The 12266-nt window shown below is 38.2% G+C and overlaps 2 protein-coding genes across 2 annotated transcripts in view; one reads left to right on the top strand and one right to left on the bottom strand.

Moving 5' to 3' along the window:
• The first annotated feature begins 276 nt into the window (after positions 1 to 276).
• Positions 277 to 12266, top strand: part of sls (sallimus) — a 145248-nt gene continuing 133258 nt past the window's right edge. Inside the window, exons 1-8 of the mRNA XM_088050807.1 lie at positions 277 to 364; positions 1931 to 2094; positions 2666 to 2858; positions 6378 to 6491; positions 6758 to 7598; positions 7643 to 8007; positions 8053 to 8435; positions 11322 to 11580. Of these exons, the coding sequence (XP_087906933.1) occupies positions 1934 to 2094; positions 2666 to 2858; positions 6378 to 6491; positions 6758 to 7598; positions 7643 to 8007; positions 8053 to 8435; positions 11322 to 11580 (2316 nt within the window). The 5' untranslated portion in view covers positions 277 to 364; positions 1931 to 1933. The remainder of the gene's footprint in view (positions 365 to 1930; positions 2095 to 2665; positions 2859 to 6377; positions 6492 to 6757; positions 7599 to 7642; positions 8008 to 8052; positions 8436 to 11321; positions 11581 to 12266) is intronic.
• LOC148180136 (cuticle protein 19-like) lies at positions 11651 to 12253 on the bottom strand. The gene is made up of 2 exons (XM_088050806.1): positions 12103 to 12253; positions 11651 to 12054 (listed from the first exon to the last, which is right to left on the bottom strand). The coding sequence occupies exons 1-2, from the start codon at positions 12115 to 12117 to the stop codon at positions 11719 to 11721; spliced, it is 351 nt and encodes a 116-aa protein (XP_087906932.1). The 5' UTR covers positions 12118 to 12253; the 3' UTR covers positions 11651 to 11718.

The raw sequence follows: 12266 nt of genomic DNA on the forward strand, positions 1-12266 counted from the left end.
GTTCAATTTGTGCCACTTCGAGTACTATCGAATCCCAATCGCCGATCGATAGCTCTTGCAACGCCGCGTGTTCGGTGTCGAGGTACCGTTGGAATGCCGTGGGCCATTCTGGTACTCGCTTGGTACCGTCTGCTTTTTTCCCCCGAAAACAGTTTCCAGGAGTTAGCTCAAAGAGTAAAACAATTTATCCCGCTGTATCTCTCGCGCGCATTGGTCAAACGTGACATACTCAGGCCCTGGTTTTGTGAATGTCTAGCGGCGCACCACAGACAGTACCATGACGGTGGTACCGCGAGAGCTGACGTGCCCATAAGTGCAAGAATGTGACACGAAGTTTGGGATCGTGTAGTTGTGGCATTTGCCGGTAAGATTTGCCGATTTTTCCGGGAATTGACCGGAGTTTGGTGTTGTGATTGTCTAGTTTGTGAGGACGACGCATTGCAATATTAAAATGTGGTTTTGTGTTATCTTTATTGCTTCAGATGAGTGGGGCAACGGCGGTGATTGATGCAATTGTGGCCACGGTTTTATCATAGATAATCAAAATTTTGAGGAATGAGATTGAGGTCTTGGTTTATCGAAGGTCTGGAAATATTGATTCACAGCGGTTGGTTTTGCGGAGGCGAAATTAAAAAATTGTTACAAAATGTGCGCCCGATGTCTAACAGAGCGCATAAAATTATCTGGACGGTTCAATGACAGTGCTGATGGGTATCTATTTACACATTTTTTAAAACTCGAGTGTTTCTTTCCAGTAGATTTCCACGACTCTAATTAGTCATAAATAACCAAATTAGTCAGAAATATGATTAAAACCTTCAGCGAACGAATTATTTGTTCGATGGATCGGATCAGAATGGAGAGAGTTCTTTACGGCCAACATTACCAATTCATTTCTTTACTCGGTCACGATCTGCCACTGCTTCGAAAGATAAAGACAACAGGTGAAATTTTCTCTTGAAAACATCTGGCGATTGTTAACTGAAAATCGTTTTCATTTTAATTAATTTTAATAGATTTTGATGACAAGATGATGGCATATCTATTATATGAAAAGAGAGGAAATTTCTGCCGTCAGATACTTATGTTTTGCAATCTTTAATTGGTTGGCAGATAGATGTAAACTATCTTAATTTTCAGTTCCAACGAGTTTGCGAAATCTTGCGAAATACGCGATAAAAGCCCATCGAATGCGATGTCCTCAAGTTGGCGAGAATTAAAAAAGTTTTTGATTCGATCAGATAAATCGAAATTTATTTTTTATACGATAACGATAATTTAATTGTTGCAAAATTATTAGTACTTATAATAATGAGAACAAGATGAGTAATTAAAATTGAGTTTTCCTATTGGATTTGAATTTCGTTTGTAATAAATAAAATTGTTGATTCTTATCGCCTCAAAGGGAATGGTGTCGAGAAAAATGAAAATCAAAAATTCAATAACTCAGTTATTTGTTATCGGATGTGAATTTCGAGCCTAGATTTAGAATCTGCGCGAAATTCTGCGTAAAATGAGCTGCTACTCCAAAAAATAAGCGAGATATCAACATCAGAACTTTGACATAGTTTTAGTCATGCATTTTTTTCTAAAAAAAAATTTTGATTTGCGGAAAATCTAAGAACGAATTCTTAGCTAAAAAATTGCGAGAAAAACGATGGCGCAAACCGTTTCTTTTTATCTGTTGTTGCTTCGAAGATATCCAGCATTAACAATTTATAAACTAAAAATTCACTTTTCGAAAATTTGAACGGCTCTAACTCAGTTATTTGATCTAGAATTTGCATGGAATTCTGCGTAAAATGAGCCCTAATAACGCAAGTTTGCTCCAAGCGAAACATGAAGTTTAACATGCAATTTTCGACGAAATCAAAATTTTTCGAATAATTTTAGACCGAATTCTTAACTAAAACAATTTTTTATTTTTAAGGTCATGGAAGTAAGACCTGGTATATCATGTCTACAAGGGCGTAATGTCGTTCTTCCCGGAGGCCATGATAAGGAAGGGCGCCCCATTCTTCTTGTCAATATCCCTTCCGAAAGCCGCCCCATAAATATCTCTTCGTCTCTTCAGTATCTACTTTCGATATTCAGGTAAACAAATTGTTTTTCTTGGCACCAAAAGAAAAACAAAGAAAATTGCGGTTTTAATTAAAGAAAAACAATCTTTTAAGCCGTGAAGTACCTGTGCAAACATGCCACGTCAATCCTGCTTTTAAAACAATTATCAAAACTACTCAAAAGCACTAAAATCTAGAGAAAAGCGATAATACTCCTAGAAAAATAGGTATGACGAATGATAAGTTTTGAGTGGTTTATTTAGTGTTGACATTACGTTTTAGAAAATTCAAAATATCTAGACTTGACTCAGACAAAGGCCGGTTTGTTTTTACACAGCTTTGACACCAAAGTCGATTGATAAATAAGTAATTTTGATCCATAATAAACATGTTCTATGTTCCGCAGGAAAGTAATCGGAAAATATTCCAATCATAATTAAATAAGCACGCATCGGTCTCGTTGAATAAACAGTTAAGTTCTCCTCTTTGTACTGTACAGGTTTCCAATTCAGTGTCAAACCTGAAGTTGGAGTACTGTTACTCCGCCACAATTAACAAATCTTAATGAAATTAGCTAGATTATAACTTTCTCGTTTCTTCTTCAGCGAGTCCAGCAGAAGTCGCGGCATAACCGTTTTAATCGACGCCCGCAAGGGCCCCTGGCGAGCGGCCCGCTCCTGCATCCGCCAAGCCAGTACCGTATTCGCCCAAGAAGACCCTTCGCAGATCATCGTCCTGCGTCCCGACGCCTTTTGGGACAAACAACGAGTGGAAAATTGCACACAAACTGATGGCCAGGTAAAAATAGTCTTATCACCACCATCGTTGTTTTAATGAGGCTCAACTCTAATCTAAGAAAAACAACCGAAAATAAACCACTTCAAATTGGTGATTACTCTTTGGACAGTAATTTGGGAATAATTGTGCTAGTAACAGCCTCAAGGTAATGTTTAAGAGGATTTAGTAATATTTTGAGCGGCTATATCCTCGTTGCGCAATTTTTTTAAAACGAGATTATTATTTTTTATAATTGTTGCACCAACATAACGGTTGGAAAGTCAACTGCAACTGGTTAAGTTGACCCTTTTTTGGGCGTGTACTTGTAAAGTGTTAATTTCTGACACAATTGGGTCAGCGACATTTCTTATCACAATAGAAAGATCTACGAGACATTTTCTACTTTCGCTTCAGATTTATTCGCTTAAATGCGGCTAATTGAGGAAACCGTCAGTTTGTGGCCACACGTAGTAATTTTCTTAACTGATTGAATATTAAAGTTATTACTTTTTCTGAGCGGAAATTAGTTATCATGACTGGACGTCATTTAAAATCGTGTTTTAGCAACGAGGAAAATGCGTAATGATATCTTTTATCGGTGGCTTGTGGGAAAGTTGAGATAATTGCGTGAAAGACACCCTTGAGTGTCAATTCTGAAGTTTATCCACTAAAATCTCCTGTTGAGCTTTGATAATTTCGTACTTTGGGTCTAAAATAACTTGAACATTTGGACGTTTCCAATTTAAAGAGTTTATCAATCAAAGTTTAAAAGTTCAGGCAAGTGCAGAATTTTTATCAATTTGAGGGACAGCTAAACACTTGAGTTTTCCTGATGGACTTTGGCACAAAATTTGGCACAATTCTCGTGGGTCAGCTGCTAATCTTGATTTTTCTAAGAGTGTCCACTTAAGATTTGATTCTTTAGTGACGTCAAAAATTAAAGATATTCCCACGATTAACGTTACGCTTTTGATCACTTAATTCGGTCAATATTTTGATTATTTGTTGAACAAATTCAAGTTGTTGGTGCTCATTGTACGCAAAATTTCTCGCAAAATCCAAAACTGCGATTTTTTTACGTATGTCAATAAATAATGGAATAAGAAGCGTTTGAAGTTTCGCGTTGTCGACTTTTTGCTTGGTCTCAAAAATCAAAAATTTGTAAAATCTGTGTCTTTTGTTCTACAATTTTGCAATTTGGTAGAGTTAATACACGATTTAAAAATAGTAACTTCCTAAAATTTCATAGTTGTAGCACTAAAATTATCAAAATTACGAATTTTATTGGAGAATGTGGGAACTTTTTGCTTGGTCTCGAAACTAAAAATTTCTAAAATTGGCGTCTTTTGCTCTACAATTTTGCAATTTGGTAGAGTTAATACACAACTCAAAAATAGTAACTTCCCCAAATTTCGCAGCTGTAGCACTAAAATTACCAAAATTACGAATTTTATTGAAGAATGTGGGAACTTTTTGCTTGGTCTCAAAACTAAAAATTACTAAAAGCGGCGTCTTTTGCTCTACAATTTTGCAATTTGGTAGAGTTAATACACGACTCAAAAATAGTAACTTCTCAAAATTTCATAGTTGTAGCACTAAAATTACCAAAATTAGGAATTTTAGTGAAAAATGTGGGAACTTTTTGCTTGGTCTCAAAACGAAAAATTTCTAAAATTGGCGTCTTTGGCTCTACAATTTTGCAATTTGGTAGAGTTAATACACGGTTCAAAAATAGTAAGTTCTCCAAATTTCGCAGCTGTAGCACTAAAATTACCAAAATTAGGAATTTTAGTGAAAAATGTGGGAACTTTTTGCTTGGTCTCAAAACTAAAAATTACTAAAAGCGGCGTCTTTTGCTCTACAATTTTGCAATTTGGTAGAGTTAATACACGGTTCAAAAATAGTAACTTCCCCAAATTTCGCAGCTGTAGCGCTAAAATTATCAAAATTACGAATTTTAGTGGAGGATGTGGGAACTTTTTGCTTGATCTGAAAAATGAAAATTTCTCAAATCGGCGTCTTTTGCTCTACAATTTTGCAATATGGTAGAGTTAATACACGACTCAAAAATAGTAACTTCTGAAAATTTCATAGTTGTAGCACTAAAATTACCAAAATTAGGAATTTTAGTGAAAAATGTGGGAACTTTTTGCTTGGTCTCAAAACTAAAAATTACTAAAAGCGGCGTCTTTTGCTCTACAATTTTGCAATTTGGTAGAGTTAATACACGATTCAAAAATAGTTACTTCCTAAAATTTCATAGTTGTAGCACTAAAATTACGAATTTTAGTGGAGGATGTGGGAACTTTTTGCTTTTTTTCAAAAATAAAAAATTACAAAATCTGTATTTTTTGCTATACAATTTTACAATTTGGTATAGTTAATACACGACTTAAAAGTAGTAACTTCCCCAAATTTCGTAGCTGAAGCACTAAAATTACCATAATTACGAATTTTATTGAAGGATATGGGAACTTTTTGCTTGGCCTCAAAACTAAAAATTTCTAAAATTGGCATCTTCAATTTTGCAACTTGGTGGAGTTAATACACGATTCAAAGTTAGTAACTTTCCTAAATTTCAAAGCTGTAGCACTAAAATTATCGAAATTACGAATTTTTTTGCGGATTTCGGAACTTTTTGCTTGTTTTCAAATTAAAAAAATTTAAAATAAAATAAATTTGGTCGACTTCTCGCTTATTTTTTAAGCACACTTGCGTTATTTTAGCTTATTAAACCCAGAATTTCACGAAGAATCCAAAACTGCGAATTTTTCCCGTACTTTATTTAATAAATAACTGAATTAGAATCGATTGAAGTTTCGGAATGTGCCGATTTAAAAATCTGAATTCAATTTTTTTAATACGTCAAAATTTGACATATTATTTGTATAAAAATTAAAACACTAGAAAAAAAAACCATTAGTTTATTGCCGTAGCATTAAAATTACCATAGTTACAAGCCTTAACAAAATTTTTGAAAATTTTTACTTAATCACTTAATTCACTGACCGAAGAAATTAACAATAGTCGCGGGATCGGCTTGATGGCCTTTGCAAGAATGCATCAGTCAATCAATAGAAAAAAATTTATTTTTAATTCTAACATGAAAAATTTTGACTTTCTATCGTGACGTCACAAATTATACAAATTCCCACGATATCTTTCCTCCTGCAGCAATAAGAAGGAAATGATTATTACGCAAGCAAGTGCAAAACATTCCAGTGACATTTTTTGAAGAAATCAATTAATATTCTGCTTATGCACAAGTTTCCTGAGCAAACAGGTCTTGATTTTTCGTTTGAAGAACTTTGTGGTCAAAATTCCTCCGATGAGGTCAATATTAAAGAATTTTGAAAAAGCTATTTTGCTGTTCAACGTCCTCTTTCGACCCGGCGCAAGAGTAAATTGCCTCCGCACCATTTCCCAGACAATAAAATGGCATCCTGCTGTCCAAACCTGCCGCTCGCTCCAAAAACAGCAAACCAATTACCGCGGCAATTCCATTCCAGGCAACCTAATAAAACCTCTTTTCATTAACAGGTCATCTTCATTCCAAGATGTCGCCTGAACAAGTTCGTGGACCAGTCTCAGCTTCCTCTCGAACTCGGCGGCACCTTCATCTACGACCACGACAAGTGGATCGAGAACAGGCAGGTACGACCTCTCTTTCGATAAACATTCCTCCGCGGATTTATTTTTAAGATCGCAAATTCACTGACCGAAGAAATGAACAATAGTCGCGGGATCGGCTTGATGGCCTTTGCAAGAATGCATCAGTCACTCAATAGAAAAATCGTGGGCGGGTTTAATGGTCCAAAAAATCGGTTTATTTGCGCGGAAGTGCTGCGTCAGCAGAATGTGGAGCGGCGTTGGGTCGCGGCCTCGATTTGCAGATGGGACTGACTGTACTTTCGTTGCAGAAAGTGGAAGATTTCTACGCCAACACCAGCGTGGCGCTGCGGAACTTGGACGAACTCCTCCAGTACCTGAATAATTGTAAAAGTCTGCGCTCTTCGGACCTCGATGACGTTCTCACCGCCAGCACTGACATGGCGGAGGCGACGCGGTTGCTCGTCCACAAGCTCACGGACACCGGGCAAAACCTCCTGCAGACCATCGAGCACGTCAACAGGACGAGGAAATTCGCGTCGGAGTTCGAGTCCATGTCCACTCCGCAAGAAACGCACGATACTATCAGTCGCATTGACCTTATCCTCGTGGCGATGAAGACGAAGCAGCAGCAGATCGAAGACGAGTGGCTGAAGATGCAGAAGACGATCATGGACACCAAAGACTTGAGTCTGCTGGAGGATGGCGTTGTTAAAGTAACCAATTGGATTCTCGGACCGGCGGAAAATCTTCTTAACTCGAAACAAAAAGTGGGGTACGACGTCGCCTCCGCTGAAGAGTTACGAAGAGAACACGAAGCCATGGAGCTGCAGTGTTGGGACACCTACGGCGCTTACGCGGAGTTGATTCACAAGATCGAGAGCTTCCCGAAGAGCGAATTGGTGACCTTCCAGTACAAAGACTTGTTGTCACAAAAAGACTTCATGGACTTCGTGTGTCGGAGCTTCGCGCTGCGCCTGGAAAAACGAAGAAACGTCCTCATTACCTCACTGAGGTTCTTCCGTTTGGTCTCCGAGTACTTCGACCGGACAGGCGAAGTCTTCGATTCTTTAGTAATGGGAAGTAAGACCGTCGACTTTAGAACAGCCGGACAGAAGTTGAAGCAACTACAAGAAAGTCAAGCTAGTTTAGGTGAGTTTCCGCGACTTACCTCAGAAGTTTGACCTTTTTTCTAGACGCTGTTGAGCGAGAGTTGATCAAAGAAGGAGAAAAACTGTCGGACATGCTTTCCATGCCCATAAAAGACGCTCTAGGTCGGGAAATTTACGTCGATTACGCCGAAGACATCGTCAACGTGAGAGACATCCTTGATGCCACCACCGCGCGGAAGAACATCTTCAGCGACAGCGTCGACTTGCAGAAGTTGACTCTCGAACAGATAACGCACATTTATAACTACGAAAAAGACGTGACGCAAGCCATCCAGTGGCTGGACGAACTCTTCCGGGTACTTCTCAAGGACCACGGGCATGTAGGTTGCACCGTCTACGAAATCCAAGGCCAGAAGGAAGAGCACCAGACGTTCCAAGAGACTGCAAAGGTTCGTCAACACGTTCTTAGCCTCTTTTAACTCTTTTTCTTGTAGGACACGTTCAACTACGGCTGCCAGCTGCTGTACGCCTCTTTCCAGCTCCGACAGTCCTGTAAATTATCTTTGGAAGACCACGAAGGTCTCAACAGAAGCTTGAAATACTCCTGGGAACGCCTTCTGAGTGTTTCTCAAGAACAAATGACGCGGTTAAGAGTCAGTGCGGTCTTCCATCGATCTGTGGAGGAGCACTGCAATCAATTGAGGGATCTCAGGGAAGCCGTGGCCACCATTCCGTTCATGGACCTGGTGAAGAAGAAGACGCGAGTTAAACACTACTTTGGAGTGCGGGAGAAGTTGATGGTGGAAGTTGGGAGGATGGTCAGGTTGGGGAGGCTGCTGAGGAGTCGGCTGAAGGAGCCGCTGTATTACAGTGATACGTGAGTAGGGAGAGGCAACGTTACTTTAGAATAGTTGGTTTTATTTTGGTAGTTGGCATCACTGCATTATTTCCATCGTGTAATTCGTTCCTGTTGTAAATGTTGCATGTGAATTAGGTTTTGGGGTACTAAAATGTGTTAGTTCATTGAGAAATGTCAAGTTCTGGGGGGACAATAATGCCAACCTTGTCATTATAAATTTCCAAAGGTAGTTAAACAAGATTTCAACTTTAAATAAAGAAATAACTGTTAAAGTGGACATCTGCAACCTAAACTGAGAATTGAAGAATTGAGAAATGTCAAATTCTGGGGCGACAATGATGCCAACTTTGTCATCATAAAATTTCCAAAATTCATCAAGATTCCAACTTTAATAAAAAAAATAACCGAATTACAAGCGTTTGACGTTTGAGGGCAAATGACAAAGACCTTCTTAAAACCTAATTGAGTCAATATCTTGTTTATTTGTAGAGAAAACTCAAGTTGTTGGTGCTCATTTAACGCAAAATTTCTCGCAGATTCCAAAATTGTGGAAATATTTAAGGTACGTCAATAAAAAATCGAATTAGAAGCAAAGCATTTAAAATTTGAGGGTTAAAAATACACGACTCAAAAATAGTAACTTCCCCAAATTTCATAGTTGTAGCACTAAAATTACCAAAATTACGAATTTTATTGAAGGATGTGGGAATTTTTTGCTTGGTCTCAAAACTAAAAATTTCTAAAATCGGCGTCTTTTGCTCTACAATTTTGTAATTTGGCAGAGTTAATACAGGACTTAAAGATATTAACTTCTTCAATTTTCAAAGCTGTAGCACTAAAATTATCAAAATTACGATTTTTTTGCGGATTACGGAACTTTTTGCTTGGTCTCAAATTATAAAACTTAAAAATCAAATAAAATTTGGTAGACTTGGGAGCACACTTGCGTTATTATAGCTCATTTAACGCAGAATTTCACGCAAAATCTAAAACTCTGTAAATTTTTAAGACACGTTAAAAAATAAGCAAATTAGAAGCGTTTGAAGTTTAGGGGCAAAAAAGGTGGAAAAAATTATGTATTCAAATCTATTTCGGTCGATATCTAGCTTATCTTAAGTTATTAGGGCTCATTTAACGCAGAATTTCACGCAGAACCCAAAACTGTGCGAATATTTAACCTACGTCAAAAAATAACCGAATTAGAAGCGTTTGAAGTTTTGGGTTACAAATTTTAAAGTTGCAAAAATGAAGTATGCAAATCTATTTCGGCGGGTAACTCGCTTATCTCAAGTTATTAATTAAATTATTGGGGCTCATTGAATGCAGAATTTCACGCTAAATCGAAAACTGTGCAAACTTTTAAGGTACGTTAAAAAATAACTAAATTAGAAGCGTTTGAAGTTTGGGGGCAAAAAAGTTGAAAAAATTATGTATTTTGTCGATATCTCGCTTGTCTTAAGTTATTAATTAAGTTTTTAGGGCTCATTTAACGTAGAATTTCACGCAGAATCCAAAACTGTGCGTACGTCAAAAAATAACCGAATTAGAAGCGTTTTAAATTTGAGGGCACTAATTTTAAACTTGAAAAAATGATGTATGCAAATCTAAACCGATTGTAACTTCGATTCACAGCAATTTTCTTGTCAAAATTTAGAAATGTCAATTTCTAGGGGGACAATGATGCCAACTTTGTCATCCTAAAATTTCCGAAATTTATCAAGCTTCCAACTTTAATAAAAAAAAATAACTATCACTATTGCCACCTAAACCAAATGTCAACTTTGTCAATTCGTGTCCGCTGAATGACCTTCGAAAATAATAAAAGAAAACAAACCCAACTTTCAGAAACACACATTTGAGTTTAAATTACCCTTCAATTGTTGGCTTTAAATGCGGTGGTACCAACCTACGCCCCGACTGATAAAATTTCCCTAAATAAACGAATGACGTTTCAAATGAACTAAATTTTTGAATATTCATAAAGTTTTTGGATATCTAGATCAATTGAAGCCTCCGATGATTCATCTAAATCCACAAACAAAATTTTGTTGCTGTAATGTAAAGTATCACTTTCGCTCACTCATTCAAGCCCGAAACCAAATAATCGCCCAAATATTTTTAGCCAGACGGAAAAACGACAACATTTCAAGAGCGATTAAGTTTATTTTTACGAGCGAACACTCTTTTGGCACACTTTTGTTCTCAACCAAAGAAAATAGTTAATTTCCCGCAAAGTTACAATTCTAGCACCTCCTGTCCACAAATGAACTTAATTTTCACGTAAAATCTTGCGTCGTCTCACGTTTATGTACTTTCGAATCTAATTTTGAATTTTAAGTGGTGGGGCCGGTACACAAGCCAGTGGCGGCCGGACCGGCCCGAGTTCAACATCTTCTGGTGAGAAAAATTCGCTTGAAAAGTGGCCTTAAGCTCCTAGTAACTGTACTAATAATAAATTTGTTTCTAACGCAGATGTAACGAGTTTTGTTGAGTTTGGGGAAATTGCCCGCGTTTGCACGCCCACGAAATTCATGTTTTCGGGGAAATTTGATTTCGGCGATAAATTTGGAAGGATTAGTCAGAGGCAGTTTTACAAACAATAAGTGATAAGAAGACAATGAAAGGATGAGAGTGGCGATCTTCTGGCACACGCACGTCGAAAGCAAAAAATTTGCGGTAGATTTACGATAACTTAAGTAATTTTAGACACTCGAGGGATTTCCAGATCGGGATTATCTTCATCTGTATTTGTAACAAAATCATTATAAATAGAACGAGATTAGATTAAAATTTTAATCAAGGGCTTAGTTGTGTAATTTACGACAAATTTAGACGAAAATTAACACTTTTTAATTATTTTATGCTCTACTTGCACTTTTAATGGATTTTTATTTTCGCCCCCAGCGCGTCAAGTCCTTCCATCGACACAGATTTGGGCTCTGAAGACAGTAGTTTAGTGGGCGACAACGAAATCGCCATTGAAGCAATTTCCGAGCGCCTCACTGAAGTGACAGGCCTCGCCGAAGAACTGGACCAGGCGCTGCACAGCGCTCAGCAGGACTGTTCGGTTTTGACGTCTTCGGCGACTTTTGCGTCCGTTACTTCTTCAGAACCGGAGACCGTCGTGTCGGTGAACACCGTCATGGATGTGCCCTCCAACGAAGTGAGTATTTAAACACAGTTTTAACTAAAAGTCAACGTGTTTTATTGCGAACAAAAAAAAATATACAACAACAATATACAACATAGGCAGAAGAACAGTCATACAAGCATAGAAAACTCCCATAATACTGAATTGGAATTAATAACCGATGCCGAAGGAGCCGATTCCTCCGCTGGCGCTGTGGCCTTCGTATTTGATCCTGTAGTCAGCACCATGTTTGCCGGCGCGGTATTCGACGATTCTCTTCCTGCCATCGGGCTGCAAGAGGCTGTATTCTCCTTTGGTTTCTTTGCCGTCTCTGTGCTCCCATTGATTCTTGATGTCATGGGTGTGCAAGTCGTGGACGTGGTAGTCGTAATGGTAACGTGGCTTCGCTCTGTAATCGACGTACTCCTCGAGGTGGTGATGGTGGCCGCCTTCGCCGCCGAACTGGGCGGAGACTGAGACTACGATGACTACGAAAAGGGCGAGAACCTAAGGGAGAAAACCACAATAAACTGAATTAAATGTCTTGATACTTACTGCTCCACCTTGCATTTTGATATTGTTGCTGGACCTGAGTTGACTGAAAATTGTAGCGTTTAGCGGCTATTTAAACAGATTTTGTCGTGAAAGGAGGTCCCGTTTTGCATTTCTCTGCGCAATTATAATTAATAAAACAGCGATTTTTGCTCGGTCACCCCCAC

Source organism: Gnatocerus cornutus, chromosome 2 (genome assembly GCF_029298725.1).
Source record: "Gnatocerus cornutus isolate USDA-ARS CGAHR chromosome 2, icGnaCorn1.1, whole genome shotgun sequence".
NCBI lineage: Eukaryota > Metazoa > Arthropoda > Insecta > Coleoptera > Tenebrionidae > Gnatocerus > Gnatocerus cornutus.